The 17787-nt window shown below is 33.7% G+C and overlaps 2 protein-coding genes across 2 annotated transcripts; one reads left to right on the forward strand and one right to left on the reverse strand.

Moving 5' to 3' along the window:
- Nucleotides 1-6797: 6797 nt before the first annotated feature.
- LOC134278095 (threonine aspartase 1-like) lies at nt 6798-15172 on the reverse strand. Its single transcript, XM_062760424.1, has 13 exons — nt 15145-15172; nt 14482-14549; nt 12749-12817; nt 12020-12140; nt 11833-11917; nt 11369-11448; nt 10693-10784; nt 10358-10510; nt 10047-10122; nt 8578-8691; nt 7902-7976; nt 7615-7688; nt 6798-7324 (listed from the first exon to the last, which is right to left on the reverse strand). The coding sequence occupies exons 1-13, from the start codon at nt 15170-15172 to the stop codon at nt 7253-7255; spliced, it is 1107 nt and encodes a 368-aa protein (XP_062616408.1). The 3' UTR covers nt 6798-7252.
- LOC134278090 (E3 ubiquitin-protein ligase TRIM71-like) lies at nt 15139-17293 on the forward strand. The gene is made up of 2 exons (XM_062760418.1): nt 15139-15184; nt 15347-17293. The coding sequence occupies exon 2, from the start codon at nt 15373-15375 to the stop codon at nt 17083-17085; it is 1713 nt and encodes a 570-aa protein (XP_062616402.1). The 5' UTR covers nt 15139-15184; nt 15347-15372; the 3' UTR covers nt 17086-17293.
- The last annotated feature ends 494 nt before the right edge of the window (nt 17294-17787 follow it).

A 17787-nucleotide genomic window follows, 5' to 3' on the forward strand; every position in this document is an offset into this window, starting at 1 on the left:
AAAGCATGTATAGATTAAAGTAGTAATCATGTCACCCTGGTTAAAAAAAATTAATTGCGGAACAAGCTTAAATGGTGATTTTTTTTCATGAAATTGTCAGAGCAATAATTATCTCATCAAAACCTGTACAAGCTAATGATGTGTTTGGGAGGTAATTAAATGAATAAAAGAAAGTTTTTGTTTGTAAAGCATTGAACTGCCAGGTAATACTGCCCGAAGCAAGAAACCTGCTGATTGGCAGGGCTTGGTAGTAATTAAATTTTAATGTACTGTATAGTTGAGTTGTATAGATATGTGTTAGTTTGATTAACATATAAAATAATTCAATTGCAAGCGGATATCTTATATATTATTTTTACTGTTTAAAAACAAATTTATATTTCATATTAGAGATTGTTCTATCTGACGTATCCGTATCCGTATACGTATCCGTATCCGTATCGAGATATGAAAGGCATCTCGATCCCGATGTCTAAACCATTTAATACAATTCCATCTCTGTTTGTGGTTACTTAAATAAGCCACAGTCTTGCATTGAAAAATAACAAATGGTATTTTTTTTCTATAAAAATACTAAAATGCTGTAAACCTCTATCATTTCGAAGAAAAATATTGATTAAAAAAAAAAAGAAAAGAAAATGAAACCAAGTTTAAAATTAATTTCATTTTGTTTCCAAATATTTCTTGAAAAATCCCCTTTCTCCTTTTCCTCTCTCATAATATCAGGATATTTTATTGATTCATTCTGTATTTTTCACTATACCATTACACGTAACTGATAACATAATAGATACCCCCCCCCCCCCCACACACACACACTGAAATACAAAATACCTTATCATCAACGCGATCAATAAAACTCTGTAGCCGTTTTAGAGAGAGTTTCAAATTGATTTCATAATTCGCTTCAGGACCGTTACAAGTTTTGAGTATATGCTTTGTATAGCCAGTTCAGCTCCCTTCTTTTCACCTCCCCTCACATTGGCGTCGGAAGGAAATTGAAAGTAGGGAGTGGAATAATTGAAAGAGAGAAATATTCAGCCCTGAAAAAGCAGAAAAAAGGAATATTTTTTGTTCATTGTCCAAAATCCTTAGATACTATTGTGTGAGTGAGTGTGTGTGTGTGGTGGTTGGGGGGGGGGGGGGGTCGAACTTTTTTCATTACAATTTTCTTTTCAAACACTACAACTTACCCTACTTTAACCATTGGCGTCGGCAGCAAATTGTAATTTGTAATTTGGGGGGGGGGGGGCTATTTAAGAAATATTTTTGTTATTCCTTCAAAAAACAAAAAACAAAAAAAACCTGACAGGCAAAAAAAGGAAATGTCCGTCTAAACACGAAAATCCTATTTCGGGGGGAGGGGGGGGGTGTTAGTTTCACTAGCAATTTTTTTCCAAACAACACCACTTTCCACATTTATTTAACCTAAGCTAAAACATGTTTGTGGAAAGTGGGGGGGGGGGGGGGAGGCGGCTTAACCTAAGCGATGTTCAATGTCTATATTAAGTCTATCTTTGGATAAAAAAGTGGGGGGAGGGGCGGATACGCCCCCTAGCCCCCCGGTTCCGACGCCTAAGTTAACTGCAATACAACATGCCTGTTGAGAGTGGGGAAGGGGCTTATCCTACACCTCAATATATATTATGTCCATCTTTGCAAATAAAGTGGGGGGGGTGCGATAAGCCCCCCCCCCCCCACACACACACACAATAGCATTTAAGGGTGAGTTTTTCAGAGCTTGCTTTGTTTACTAAAAACTCCATCATGTAACTTTCATGAAAAGAAGCTAATATGCAAAAAGAATAGTTTAAGAGAGGAAGATACATCATAATCTAACATTTATTTTCCTCCCCCTTTATCGACAAGTGTTTAATCAATCAAGTCTAAAATAATCAGCGTTTAAACGCAACACTTTCAGATCTTGTACATAGTCATTTCTCAAGCTTCTTGAAACCCTGGATATGCATAGGCGTCGGAACCGGGAGGGGGGGGGGAGTAGGGGGCGGCTTAGCCCTCCCCCTCTTTCTTGCAAAGATAGACATTATATATAGGCAATTAAAATTGGGGTTTATCTTTTTTTGTTGGTTTAGCTCCCCCTTTCAACTAGCTCCCCTTCCCATCTCCTTCCGACGCCCATGATACGGTTATCGACCTACAATTTAGGAAGTGTATTCAAGCTGCCCACGAATTACCAGATATCCAAAATTTTTCTGGAGAACTATGATCATCAAATACGTGATAATGAATGGCATAGAAGATGATAAAAAAGGAAATGAGGATGGACATTTTCAGTGAATCCCCCCTACACATTTTTTTTGCACTTTGATTAAATCTTTCCCTGTTAATGTACAACTACATGTATTTACAATTTACAAGTTTGAGATAAAGAGGTTTAACTGTATATATAATTATATATTACTGGGGATATGTCGTGTTCTTGTAAATGTTATTTCAAGAATGAAGAATGAATACCCTAAAATTGAGAGAGAGAGAGAGAGAGAGAGAGAGAGAGAGAGAGAGAGAGAGAGAGAGAGAGAGAGAGAGAGAGAGAGGTCGATCTAGAAATATTTTCTACACAATTAAAATTACAAAAATTCATACCTGTTTTACTTATTTTATTTCTAAACTTTTATACCCCCTCCACCCTAAAAGACATGATGCATAAGACGTGTACAGCAACTTATATGTTTTTATTTAAAAAAATCACACTACATATAATTTCTTAGTGAATAAGGTTAAAAACCAAACTTGAAACGATGGAAATGTAACCAGATGGTTTAGACATCGGGATCGAGATGCTTCTCATACCTCGATACGGATACGGATACGTATACGAATACGGATACGTCAGATAGAACAATCTCTATTAAGGCATATGCTGTATACAATGAAATTAACTTTTCGGGATCGGCATTCTCAAAATATAAAGTAGACAATCCTAAAGAACATACACCGGGAAACGCCAATGAATACAAGAGTGCTCTCTTCTCTTACCATTTTTTTTGCATTGATAATAAGCCGCAATTTGAAAATAAGCCGGTCTTGAAAATAAGCCCCCACTTTCTTACCAAAACTTAAAATAAGCCGCGGCTTATTTTCAAGATTTTAGGGTAGCTTAATTTACCTATTTAGGTTTATCTACCTATGAAATATAGCTTTATTTAGCTATTTCAGAGTAAATTTCTGTTTTAATGAAAAGCACACAAAAAGTCACATAATGAGGCAATATTAGTTTTCTACTTTGAAATTGACTGAAAACAATTCATCAAAAACCCACTTATAAAAATGTTTCTCCTTTTGTAAAATTGCAATCAAAGATCTAAAAGTTTAGGGGCTTAATGTTTAACAGTTAATCTGTGAATAAACAGCTACTTTAACAAAGGAAAGCAGTTTTAGTCAACATATTTGATTGGTGATAATTGAGTACATTGCAAAGCAATATCATACTTAGGCATAGTGGTGTTCCAATCATCGATTATAATCGAAAATCAATGAAATACACATTTTTTTTAGTTTTCCAAAACATGGAGCGAAGACCCACTATACCTTTAAAGTACACTTTTATGACAAAACATTAGCATCTTTCTGAGAAATACCTCAAGTCCATTAAGTCGCAGGTCATATCACAAGCATGATTTAAATGCAAGAAATCATCATGAGCGGTGTAGCATAGTGGTTAACGCGTTAGTATCAAAGCAGTATGCTATATACGTCGGATTTTTATTGCTAGAATCTCTCGAATCGCACGAATGCCATCAAATAATATTATGAGAGAAATTCTTTTCGAGATTTATACTCTCTCAGATAAGTTTGTTTTTCTCATAGTTCCACAATTTTCAATAATTAGAAGTTAATTTAAATAATCATTTAACATGATTGCTTAATATCTAACGCTATAGGCATTCTGCCCACTTTGTTCACCCATCTTCTTTTTTTTTTGAAAATGTAAGTCACTACACAAAGTAAGACGTTTTAACCCATAAAACTGAAACGTGACATTAGAAAGAGAAGGAGATGATCACAAAGTGAGATCATTTTGCTTTTTATTTGAAAACGGATTTTGATTTGGGACTTTTATCACATGCCTACACTAACACTTAAGGACAGATTCTACAAACACACTTTAGTCAAAAATTTTCAAAATAGCAACTTGGGTCATGTTTTAATGAATAAAATGAATAAATTTCACCGCATAGTTTTTAAATTTTTCATTCAAGGTTGCACAAAAATTGAATTTTAAGTGAAAAATATTTGTATTGAATAATAAGGATGGTTTCAGAAGGGTAGAATTTGAACGTCACAGAAGGTTTACAATTTCTTTATATTCTAGAAATTCATTATTTGCATCATTTGCTATAACCGTAATTCGTAGTATCTGTATAAGAAACCCTACCACTGTCCAAAATAAAGGCCAAGTTAAAGTTTGTCAAAAGTAGGCCAAACTTAAAGGTCAAGGATGAAAAGACAAAATGTTGGCACCAAAAGGTTTGGACACATAGAATATATATGTAAAATACAACAGCCTTAGCTCCAACATTCAAAGGTAAAGACCAAGATATATTTCACAAAAGGAGATCAATCTTTAGGTCAAGAGATCATAGAGAATTGTCTTGTTACCAGGAATATGTATGGAATATATACTGTTAAAGTGGTTACGAAAGTTTGACGATGTGTTTGTTTGACTTTATCAAGTAAAAATTCTATTGCAATCAGATATCTTATTATTTTTACTAATTTCTAAAACTAGTTTAATATTTCATGTAAGTGAATATGCTGTTCACAATATTTTTGTAAATAGTTTAAATGTATAGATTACCGTACTGTACACAAATCTGTTATTATATTTTTTTGGATCAGCATTCGCATAATATAAGGAAGACAACGATGCATGAAAACAACATAGACCTAAAGCAAATACACCAGGGTATCATTACGTCAAAGGATAAAAACAAGAGGCCCATGGGCCACATTGCTCACCTGAGCACTGTAGTTTGGAAAAAAGCAAATATCACTTTATTTTTGAAAAGTTAAAACCAAAAGTGGTCCCAACCAGTCCTTAAGGTGAAAGGGTATGACCTGGACCTTTTAATATTTTGTCATAAGATTAAAAAGTTGTGCAAAATTTTGTATCGAATTATATAGAAAGTGAAACAAAGTCTCGTATCCTAGCAACGAAGATAAAATGATTTCTTTATATTTTAGATACTTATTATTCATATTTCAAATCAAAATCATTGCAGTCAGAAAATATGTACATCAATCCATACATCCAGTTTTCGTTCCTGTTAAGTACCCTTAGGCTTAATCTTATAATTCCACATATCTGAAAGAAATTGTAAAATCATTATTGTATAAAATATATTTGGGAAGAAAATTGCTACATTCATGAAATGTTTTAAATGAATTAAGCCAGACATAAAACAAAATTTGTAATATTCCATTTCAATGAATACATTTGTACTATTAATGCAGTCTCAAAGAATGTAGTGACTTGAATTCAATGACTGCTGGACATTGTGAAGAATCGAGCTACAACGCAGATGAAATGTTTGCAAATTCTGCATATCAACTTAATAAATTTAATATAACTATAAGGATCTTTATTTATGTTTATGCATAAACATAGCTACATAACTGTAGCTATCTCAAGTTGAGGCATACTTGCCAAGTGACCCGCATTCGGTATTTTGGATCTCTATTTTTCCCATGTATAAACATAGCTACATAACTGTAGTTCTCACAGGTTGAGAAAATCCTGGCAGATAAATTGTGAGCTTTAGATCCAAGCATTGTAAAATCTTTCAATTTATCATGCTCCTTTTTGTTACTCTCTTCAGATATGATTTCATAAATGTAAGAAAGATGTTTGTTTGTTTTTTTCAAAATATGCACAATATCTTTCTAGTGTAAGTTTTTTTTATAACAGTGTTTAGAATATAACATTGTAAAGTTCAGTACATATATGATCTGATATAAAAAAGAGAGAATCAATTGGTGTTATTTTCTTGTCGAAAAAAAAACAGCATCACATTAAAAATATATATAAATAATGTAAAACACAGATGCCCACAAATGGCAGCTTAAGGTCAAGATTAAAGTTTTTAAATGTATTATATTTTTGTCAAAATCCATGATCAAAGTAAGGAGTTAAAAAAATGAAAATAGTAAAATCCAAGGAAAGGGCTTGTAACAAGAAATATGTACGTAAAATATATTAATATTAATTCCCCACATTCATTATTTTTTATTGATGGGTATGAATGAAGGATATGGAGATAAAGAACAGTTTTCAATATCAAAGTTCATAAAACAATACAAAATAGGAGCAGAGCCAACAATGACCTCCAAAACATCAGAGGTGGGATCAGGTGCCATGGAGGAGTGAGCATCTCCTGCTGACCGCCCTTACCCACTGTGTGCTCCTTAGAGGTCAATGTCTAAAGGACAAGAGTTAAAAGTACAAGAACTGAATCTTAGGTCCTGTCACAGGGAATGCACTAGTAAAATATAAAATCCCTAAAAGTAACTATTTAACAGTTACAGGCACGTTTTTTTAAGATATTATCAATTTTCATTATCTTGGGTTATTTACCCTTAGATTTTGTTTTTCGTCAGTAACTTACTCAGATTATAAATTCATAACTAATCATTTTAAAACTACTTTAACTGAAAAGTTTCAATGTTCGATGCCCTCAAGTACCCAGTATAGGGCAGAATTTGCAGCCCTCCATCAGCAAGTGGTGACGGACGTCTCCTTACGAGTAAAAATTTCTCGAAAGGCACGTTAAACAACATGCAAGCGACCAGGATATTGTTGAAGGAGAATGTTTATGATTCTAGTTGTTTGGAGGTGATTTCTTTTATAGTAACCAACAACCAGTTTTGATTGATTTATGATGATTTATTAGCTTTTAAGCTAATTTGAATCTATATGTAAAATTCTCAAAATCAGAGACAAAAAGTCTAACAAAGGCAAACAAAATGTAATTGTATTATATGGTTTGTCCCTTGAATGAACACAACAGAGATGGAAAATATTTCCCTGGTTTTCCATTATGTCTTCCATATAGACACTGCCATGTCAAAGAGTTCCTCTTCAAGTCCCTGCATATCACCAGGCATGGTGAGGGACTTCCCTAGCTATGGTGCAGCTCCTCTCAGTCCTTTCAGATGTGGTGAGGGACTTCCCTGATCTCTATATATAGACTCATAATACTTGGTTTGTGGGGACATTCCATTGGGTAACCTTTCATATGGAGACTCCAGACATGGTGAAAGATTTCCCAGGTATCCCACCTTCTGGGAGTCTAGACATGACAACCTAAAATTATATACGGTACATAACCAAATACCTTAATAAATTTCAGTAATACCTTCCATGATGTAATCATAATGTTACTATTAAAACAAACATATAGAGAAGCTTAATTATTGCTGAGAAACACCCACACATTGTGCATAAATGTGAGAATAATGCCATAAACCCTAAAACAGAAGTGTTTATCTTCCCCCCTCTCTACCACAAATTTATAAATCTTGGTCAAAACATTATTTAGAATTACTTTTCACAAACATTTTCTGCATAAACAATAAATGCATAATGTACACTACCTTTGGTTTCTTCAGCAAAGACGACATATACCCCACACACATGCTATCTGTTGTGTGACCCCATAATACTTGCACTGTGAAATAAAATTCAAATATAACAGTGCGCATAAAATATTTACAAGAAATCATTGTGCTATAGATACAATGTTTCTGGACATAAATATCCATGAACATTGTTTTAGAATGATATCAATCTATACTTATGCAAAAATCTAATCAAAAATGTCATATTGAAGCAAATAATTTTTAACATGTCTTTATAAGTACAGTTATATTGCCATAGATACCTGTATCCCCCTCATTCTGTTTGAGAGCCAGCACCCCACCTAACTTGTCATCCTCTTCTTCTAAAAACTCAGACTCTGTCAGGAAAAGACATACAAATAAGCATTGAAATAAGTAAATCTTGACATTGATAAACTTAATTTATTGTGAATTTTGCAAGTCCATTAATGCTATTGATTTCAATCAAGAATCTGATCAGAATTGTTTACCATCCTAGTTCCTGAATGCAGATATGGTTTTATATTTTAATCTTTGATTATAATGCTACAGATCCCGTTGTGCAGATATTGTGAAATTCATGACACAAAATATTCTGTGTTAGGAATGTATTTCTTCACTTCCAGCATTGACCAATCAACTAACTAATTCTTGACATATTACATGAGCAACCTGCATATTTTATTCATTTCCTTACATGTCTATCCGTCAATAGTATTCAACAAACTAATAAACTGGCTTGTTAAGAATTTTTGGTTGTGTGGCAGATATTTCTACACAATCAAACTGACTGGTCCTTAGACATGACTATAAGAGAAAATCTAGAATCAATAGCATTAATTGTCAAAGACTAAGCATCAAACCATTACAATGATCCAGCTCTGCATCTAGATATAGTAACTGAACTGAAAGGATTTTTTTTTTCAAATTTGCCATTGCTAGCCTAGCATTGTTACTGACCTAAGAAGTTATTTTTAAAACAGTTAGACAGTCCCAGACTAGCATTATCTTCTCGTTGTATAGACAAGGCACTCTCTCTGGCCAGTAACGTCTTCATTATGTGTTCACCACTTCCTGTATAGAAAGTATTAAGATACATAAAAATATATATTATATGAAGAAACAACTAGAAAACTGACCAGTCAGCAAGGGCCCCGCCATGGGGTAGAATTAAAAGGTTGCAGCTTGCAAAATGATTAATAAATGTACAAAGAAAAAGCAACAGCAACTGTATTCTTAAAATTTCAAGATAATTCCTGAATATTCAAAAACCTGAAAATAAAATCCTTGTATTTACATTAGGCAGTAAAGAACAACTTAACATTGAATGTATATTTAAACAATTATGAATCTTGTGTTATATAAAATGCCAGCCTTCAATGAATGCAAAAATCCTGAAGGCTTGACCTTAACTTCAAACAAACAGCAGTTGCAGACAAAGGTTGTCATTATAATCTTAAAGTGACAGATAAAGAAAAGCCTACTAAATTTTCTGCAGCAGGCTAGATAATTAATCCCAAGGGATTAATTGTACCTCTCTCATCATTTCCTTCAAAATTTACAATAAGAACTTTTTCAGTATTAATGATTGAATGGGGTTTTTATACAACTACATTTAAAATTAAAAATATTCTTGAATTAATATATTTTTTAAAAAGTACCCTGGTAAATCAAAAAATCTTCTTTAATCTATTTCTTTTTTATTTAGAATTCAATGAAATCATAACTATCAAACAAAAATAAATAATAAAAAATTATATTTAAATCCACATTTCAGAGTGTTCATAGCATTCCAAATTGATTTAACTTCAAAACAAACTTCATTTGCAGACAGAGGTGGTAATTAATCTCAATGTGACAGATAAAGATAATGCTCTGGATTTTCTTCAGGAGGAAAGCTAATTAATCCCATGGGACTCCTAGCAGCATTCAGTTTACTGAATGAGAACATATGAATTACTTATCTTCCCTGTTTGAAAAGTGGAAGGGTTTATAGTTATTTATGTCCGTCTGTCCATCTGTTATGCTTTGGAGTACCTATCTCTTATCCCCACTCCTCGTTTCCCACTGAATGAAGTTTAATGAGACTTTTACAAAATCTGTTACTTACTGCCATTGTGGACCTCGTATTTTACTTTTTGATTGGAAAAACATGTGAATAAACTACCTTTGCAAAGTTTTAGGAATAAAAATATATTATGATAATTTCATAATAAATTGTCAATGTGTAACATTTTGTACCATTAGTTTTATGTATATATGTACAAATTTTTATTTACACTTATTTGCTGTTGCAATATTAGATACCATTTTTATATGCTTAAGTTTGGTACTATTTCAGAATTACTAATCTAATGAACTGTTCTTAACATTTTTCATGGTTTTCTAGGTAATCCGGTGACCTATATTTAATTTTAAGGTCGTCTTACCTGATGCACTGGTTCCCACCCCTGATTTTCCTGGTCTCTGATTGTAGGCCCAACATCCTGCACCATAGGTCCCTGCCTGAAATTTGTAATTGAAAGAATAACTGATTATTGGGAAAATGTCAGCCCTTAGACTTTGTATTGTTTTGGCCCCCCAAACCTCTGTCCATTTTACTGTGCAAAGACTTTTAAGGTATGAAAATTTCCCAATATGTTCAGTCAATAACCTGTATCTACAGTAAATGTTCCTTATCAACAACTTATCAAAAGAATATATCTTTTAGAATATAAATATATATTGATAGTGTACATACAGGGCCGAGCCTTCCTGGCTGTTTGACAGAAATTCCACCACTGGACACCGCTGTTGCTATGTTACCACTGGTATCCATGACGATAGCTCCCACGGTGTCCTGTATCTTCTCTTCCTCCTCTACATCACAACTTTCCTCTGTTTTGTCATCTCTCTACACAAACACAACAATGATGGTCGTCTATCAACAGGATTACACTGTATGTAGTCTGAGACAGTGGGGGGAATGAGAATGGAAACTAACCTAATGAATATTCATGTAACCACTATCCATTATATAAGAATGACTTAGTTATCTATAGCTAGCCTGCTGTTGTGAATTATAGCTAAATTTACCTGTTCGGTTAACTTCATTTTCTTGCTGCTGTCTCTCTTATTTACAATGTCCAGTTTTCTTTTGTGACTCTGGTAAGTTTTCCGTGCCTCATCTAATTTAAAAGTAATAATACAAGAAGTCTGCATATTCTATTATCTGACCATTACATGAGACATATCTGCTTTAAGAAAAAGATTGAGACATACTACTCAATTTTCAAATATAGCAAAACTCGTTTAGTACGAACACAGATATAGCAAATTTACGGATAATTATAGCGAAGTCATTTTGAATCTCCAGCTATATAAATTTAAAGAATTTCTTATATGGTTATAACGAATTACAAATATAGTGAATTGATTAGGTCCCTGTTACTTCGTTATACTGTAGATCACTTAATTTTTGATACACCTTATTTTTGCGAGATAGTTATTGACTCTTTATTAGCAAGACAAATTTTTCATGAATTGTGGTCATTGCTCTATATAATATTAAGGCGTTCTATCATACGCGAGAATGAAATTTTTGCGAGCAAACCGTCTCGTGTAATTACACAAAAATATAGTTCTCGTGAATTAAAAGTGATTTACAGTAACCAAGTTTCACTGTACTGTCATTTTATTGAAATGTTCTCTTTCTATTAATTATAAACCAATGTAACAGATTTTACTTATTGTCATTTATGGACTATTTTACCTGTAATTAGATGTCTAGTTTCCAAAGTTTTTATTCCGTTTTCTTCAGCCCATTGTTTAGCTCCATCACCTACAAGAACACTGAAGAGGATAGTTTATATTAAAAGTAAATGGCTTGTTGTTGTCTTTTATTAATTAAATTAATTTAAAAGAAGTAGATAATTCTAAAGAAGATGACATATCGGATAACATCAAGCTACCATCCCTATCAGTTCTGAAGGTACTGTACGTGTACATAATTTGGTATATTCAAATTTTAGCGCAGTCACTGGGTAGTGAATAGTTAGCACAATCATGAATTAGCGTTACACATGTCGGCGCTTTATATTGTATGTATAGATGATTGTTTACTGGTATTCATGAATTAATGCATTGTTGTCCGTGCCAGAATTGCTAAAATATGATGCCCGCTTTTTAAAGTACGCATACAGTATTTTAAGTGTAAAACATGTATTTAATTGTTACCAGGGATGAAGTCTCCCTAAGGACAATTTGTCCCCCAACTGTCTGTTAACTAGTGTGGCCGACACCTCTACTGGGTTCTTGACACCTGGAACACAAAATGTCTCTTCAACGTCTAAAACCATAAAATAAGATCCCCTGAAAACTTTTCCCTCCATTTAATTTTTAATTATTTAGATTGACGTCTAACCAGAAATGCCCCCCACTGCTCCAAACACCAGCTTCTTTCCTTCCATTATAGAGGCATCACATTCTACAGAGCCATCTATGTTTAGATTGGATCCCGCGCCTGCATTAGTCAACAATGAATCCTTGAAGATGAAGAAAAAAAATTTGTATGATAACTACAGTTGAACTCTGATATCTTATATGCCATGGATACATGTATCTAAAAGATTCCTCTCGAGAATGACAAGCCAATTTCAACCAAACTTGCCAGAGAGAATCCTTAAGTAAATAAGATTCAAATTTGTTGAATTGAAGGACCATTTCCTCTTTCTATGGGAGATAATTTGGAATTAATGAAAAATAATGGCATCTTTTAAAAAATTTCTTCTCAAGAACCAAAGGGCCAGGAAAGATGAAACTTATATAGAGGCATCTTCAGGTAGTTTTGATTGAAGTTTAAATAGTCAAATCATGACACCCGGGAGTAGGGTGGAGCCACAAAAGATGATTAAAGTTTAACATAGAAATACATACAAAAATTCTTTAAAATTCTATTTGTTGTTTTGATCATGACCATGGGGCCAGGGTTGGGCTACAATGGGGGAAGGGGGGGGGTGGACCACAGTGGGGATCAAATTTTTGCAAATGAATAAATAGCATGGGCCTCTTGTAGTAATTGTATCCATGCATACCTCTAAACATTTAACAGTCTCTGTAACACACCCTACAGATTTACTTATCTTATCCTTACCTCCAAACATTTAACTGCCTCTGTAACACACTCTACAGCACCCCTCCCCTTCTCCAGAAGATGATACACCTGATAAAACAAAAACCAAGAACTGTTAATCACAAACAAAGTATTAATGTGAAGCAATGGGCCCATAAGCAACATGAAACCACAATGTATGCTCGCAATATATACTGTAATATTTACATTTGCAAATGTTTTCCTTTATATAACGCTACTGAAAGCAAGCGTTTTTATAACTTTATAAATACAGGTACGGGTCAAGAGGTCATAGATGTGTGTATGGATAAACGTTCAACGTAATTTCTCAATGACGTCATAAAGGGTCGACGTGCGTTCAGTGGATAACATTCATGCCGTTGGGTTTGAAAAATAATGCATTTCATACGTTAAAAGTAACAATTAGGGAAATATAAAGTACGAGGGTATGAATAAGTCACAAATATGAATATAAGTAATAAGGTATCATTTTTTGAGTTATATTGGGATGTAGAACCCTTCAGCTTTATGGGATTTAATCACGTGACCAACCCATTTTACTCCCAATAAACCTCAAAAATGATACCTTATTTCTTAAAAATCACAGAATCTGATCATAATTTTTTGAGACTTGAAGAAAAAATACTGGTCTCAGGTCAATGAACCTTTTTTCTGAGAAGTACCTTTTAGCTATGTATATGAAAATATACATTTCATGGTGGACATGAATTCAATGGTTTCTTTGTAATTCAAAAACAACAAAATAAATAAAATTTCTCAGCCTATACTCGGCACTCAGGGCCATTGAGCAGGAAGGGATCTTTTTTGTGCCAGCACCTACTGCAACACGGGACCTCAGTTTATACGGTCTTACCCCAAGGAATGGTCTCCACGTCCCACAGTGGGATTCTAACCTGGATCAACTCAGTACTCCAAAACTCTAAAGCAGACCCACTTACCTCTGCACAACAAGAGCAATAAAATATTTCTTATAGCCTTGGATAACTATTTATTGCCATTGTGGTCCAAACCTTCTAGCTGATTTGAACAAATTTGAATCTACACTGTTTGTGGATGTTTCCATATAAATATGACTAACTGGGCGTTGCTGTTTTTGAGGTGAAGATCTAGTAAATGAGTTGATGGTCTTTTAGTGTTAGTTCCATTATGACATCATTTGTTATCATTTCAAACTTTGCCTATTGTGGCCCCATCTCATGATCTATACACATTTGAATCGACTGTACATCAGGAGGCTTTCACATAATTAAGTTTCAATTTTTCTTGCTCAGTGGTTCAGAATATTTTTAACTGGGTCATTCACCCATTTTTACTATTCTTTATCATCTCCCCTTAGAAGAGGGTGTGGCCTTTCATTTGAACTTTGTTCTAAAAATCCTTGTAAAAGCTATGACCTGTTTTAAACCATGCATCCTCCAGAACCCTCCATTGATACTTTGTTCTAGGCAAAGATAAAATCAGCCTATTATGGTGCTTATAAGAGGAAGGTGAAATTGAACAAGTTTGTGAAACCAATGACAACAATTATGACAGACAAAATACAAATTTTGATCAGACATGCTCACTTGAGCTTTCCGCTCATATGAGCTCTAAGTCAAATATCAGGAATGTGATCATGCAATAAAAAATACACAATTTTATAGTCACTGAAACAGAAATACCAATTCCTCTGAGATTTTTAATGAAAATCATAATTATGTACATTAAAAATATTATTGATAAAAGTTTTTCACCTTTAGACATGTAGATTTACAGAGTTTCACATAAGCATCTTCTTTTTGTGTTGAATGGTATCCTGCACCTGTAAGAAATAATTTAAAATAAAAACATGATAACGAATTTTTTTTCCCATCTCCTACCTGCCAGAACTGGAAAAAAAATTGAATACCCTAACTACAAATATTGTCTTCGATTTTTCCATTTGCCTGATCATGACAAAGAAAACATGGCAGATATGACTGGTGGACAGGGGATACTTAGACCTTAACATCAAAATGTTTAGAGACCTGTCTGAGTTTTCTTTGCTCCTAGCTGAGTTCAGAGTTGTATTGATTTAATGAACTTTTGGGCTTCAGATCACATACACTGGTTTCAGTAATAAATTATATATGATAATCCACTAATTATTATATTTTTAATGGGTATAAAATTTTTACCAAAACAAGTGCTTGTAATTATACAGTATATATTATATAAAAATTTTCTGAATTTGCATAATGGAGCTATTACTTTCATGGTGCTTTAAAATTATAAAATGGATACTTTATTCAAAAATTATGTTAAAACCAGCATTTGAATAGCAGGGTATTAAATCCCTCTCTAGACCAGGAAGTATAAAAACCTGACAGGTAGATAACACAGGTATGTCATGTGATCAGTGTGTATAGAGATAGCACTTGGAGATCGATCAAGGGCGGTCGCCATTACTGAAGAAAGGTAATAATAGAAAACTAGTCTGAAAACAGTCAAGTTTAGTAATTTTTAACCATGGGGAACAAACTCATCTATTTTCTGAGTTTTCTTGAATGCTAGTTTTATGTCGAATTATTTAAATTTTGTTAAATATTCCTACTAAGAATGGAAAATTTTATTTTTTAGTTTGATATAGAGCTTTTAAATCAATCATGGACCCCCGTACCAGTGCCCAGGACGTGATGCGATGTGACCTGTGTGAGACCGCTGTGGTACAGATGCACTGTGATACATGTCTTGTCAACCTGTGTACAGCTTGTGTAGGAAAACACATGATATCTGATGAATCTAAGAAACATGAAGTTGTTAAATTTCAGGCAAGGAAATCAACCCCACTCTTCCCCAAATGTAAACATCATATCAAAGAACGATGTGAAATGTACTGTAATCAATGTGACATTCCTGTCTGCACAAGTTGTGTTGCATCTGATAAACACCTTGGTCATAAAATTGTGAAAATTCTGCAAGTTTCAGATGAAAGAAGAAACAAAATTATGAAAGACATAACTGAATTAAATGAGACGATTTATCCAACCTACCAGGACATTGCCTCTGATGTACAAAACAGAATGAGTCAGTTAGAAAAGGAATATGGAGATCTCTCAACAGCCATAACAAAACATGGAGAGGACTGGCACAGAGAAATTGACAAACTTGTCAAGAAACTTAAAGCTGAAGTTGATGAGATGAAAAACACACAGTTACAAACTCTACAGAAACATCTGGATGAAATAAACAAGACAATGTCTGACATCAAGGATGAAATAGATTCACTTGAAATGGTTACAGACACTAATGACTTGTCAAAACTGATTAGTGTCACACTCAATGTAAATTTATACAGCAACCTTCCAAACAAAATGATACTATCTTTACCCAAGTTCACGCCGGGAACAATCCATGAAGAACTTGTTAAACTGTTTGGAACCTTATCATCAAGTTCTTTAACCTCAGATAAACATGGCTACAGTATGAAGACAACACAGAAATCACCAGAAGCTGGATCCTCTCCTCCAGTCAAACAGCTGCTTGATGAACCAGAGACTGTCACCACCATAAAAATAGACATACAAGCAGTATATTCACTGATTTCCTCACAACTTTACAATGTGGCCTGTCTGAGTGATGAAGAAATCTGGACAAGTGGGAATGATTACACCGTGAAACTCTATAGCATCAATCAGGGATCACTACTCAAGTCAATCACAACCAAGTCAGGGAACGTGCCATGGGACATAGCAGTGACAAAAAGTGGAGATCTAGTTTATACTGATATCAATGATAGAACTGTGAACATTGTGAAGAATGAGAAGATAGAGGAGGTGATCAGACTACAGAACTGGAAACATCTTGGTGTCTGTAGTACCTCCTCTGGTGACCTCCTGGTTATCATGTACAGTGATGATTACAAACAAACAAAATATGTCCGTTACTCTGGCTCCACAGAGAAACAAACCATTCAGTTTGATGATGAAGGTAAATCTCTCTATTCATCTGGTTCTTATAACAAATTCTACATTACTGAGAACAGGAACCTGGATATCTGTGTGTCTGACCATAATACTAATGCAGTGGTGGTCTTCAATCAGGCCGGGAAACTGAGATTCAAGTACATTGGACATACTCCTGTTCCAAAGAACCAACCATTCATTCCACGAGGAATCACCACAGACAGTCAGAGTCACATCCTTACAGCTGATATTAATAATGACTGTGTCCACATCATAGACCAGGATGGACAGTTCCTCCGTTACATAGACTGTGGACTGAGTGGACCCTGGGGACTGTGTACAGATACAAATGACAATCTGTTTGTTGCTCAACAGAGCAACAAACAAGTGAAAAAAATTAAATATTTGCATTAAAATAGATCCTTGGTAATCTGAATAATGTTTACTATAGGTATAATGAGGGAAATTTCAAATATTTTGTCACAATTATTAAGGTAAAAAAGCTAAATTTTGTATCGAATTATATATATAAAATGTGAAACAAAGTCTCATATTTATCTAAGCACCAAAGACAACACAATTTCTTTATATTTTAGGTAGGGCTGGGCAATAATATCAATATTTCAATACAATGACAAAAAATATCATATCGCAATATGATTTTGTAATATCGATATATTGGCAATATGGTAAGATTAAGGAATTATGTCATTAATAAATATAAAAATGGAAAAATGAAAGGTTTTTATTAAGCCAATCAATATGACAGAAGTTGTTTTGTAGGAACATTTCAGAGCATAACAAAATTGAAATCAACAAGATTTTTTTTCTCGTGTTGGTTACTTATCATAGTTATGTACATTCTGCATGTACATTATAATAAATGTAGAAAGAAAATACCATTTTTATAACATTGAAAATATCGAATACATATCACAATTAATACAGTTAAAAGTATACACGCTATAACTTGCGCCAGTTAAAATACGATTGGAAATTGATACAATTTGTTTATCAATAAAAGTTACGAAAATACTGTAAATTACACCATTATAAATTAAACGCGTTACAAAGTTATCAAATTATTATTATTTGTTATCCTGCAAGGAAAGAAAA

The sequence above is a fragment of the Saccostrea cucullata genome, unplaced genomic scaffold, assembly GCF_032062105.1.
Source record: "Saccostrea cucullata isolate Sc308-1 unplaced genomic scaffold, CSIRO_AGI_Scuc_v1 ctg2355, whole genome shotgun sequence".
Taxonomy (NCBI): Eukaryota; Metazoa; Mollusca; class Bivalvia; order Ostreida; family Ostreidae; genus Saccostrea; species Saccostrea cuccullata.

What these genes read in the sequence shown, in the direction of transcription:
- LOC134278095 (XM_062760424.1), bottom strand. Translation starts at nt 15,172, where the DNA reads ATGGCGACCGCCCTTGATCGATCTCCAA. An exon ending in AACTAGACATCTAATTACAG is followed by an intron (nt 10,785 to 11,368) that starts GTAAAATAGTCC and finishes CTTTTAAATTAG; the next exon opens with ATGAGGCACGGAAAACTTAC. An exon ending in AGCCAGGAAGGCTCGGCCCT is followed by an intron (nt 10,123 to 10,357) that starts GTATGTACACTA and finishes TACAAATTTCAG; the next exon opens with GCAGGGACCTATGGTGCAGG.
- LOC134278090 (XM_062760418.1), top strand. Translation starts at nt 15,373, where the DNA reads ATGGACCCCCGTACCAGTGCCCAGGACGTGATGCGATGTGACCTGTGT.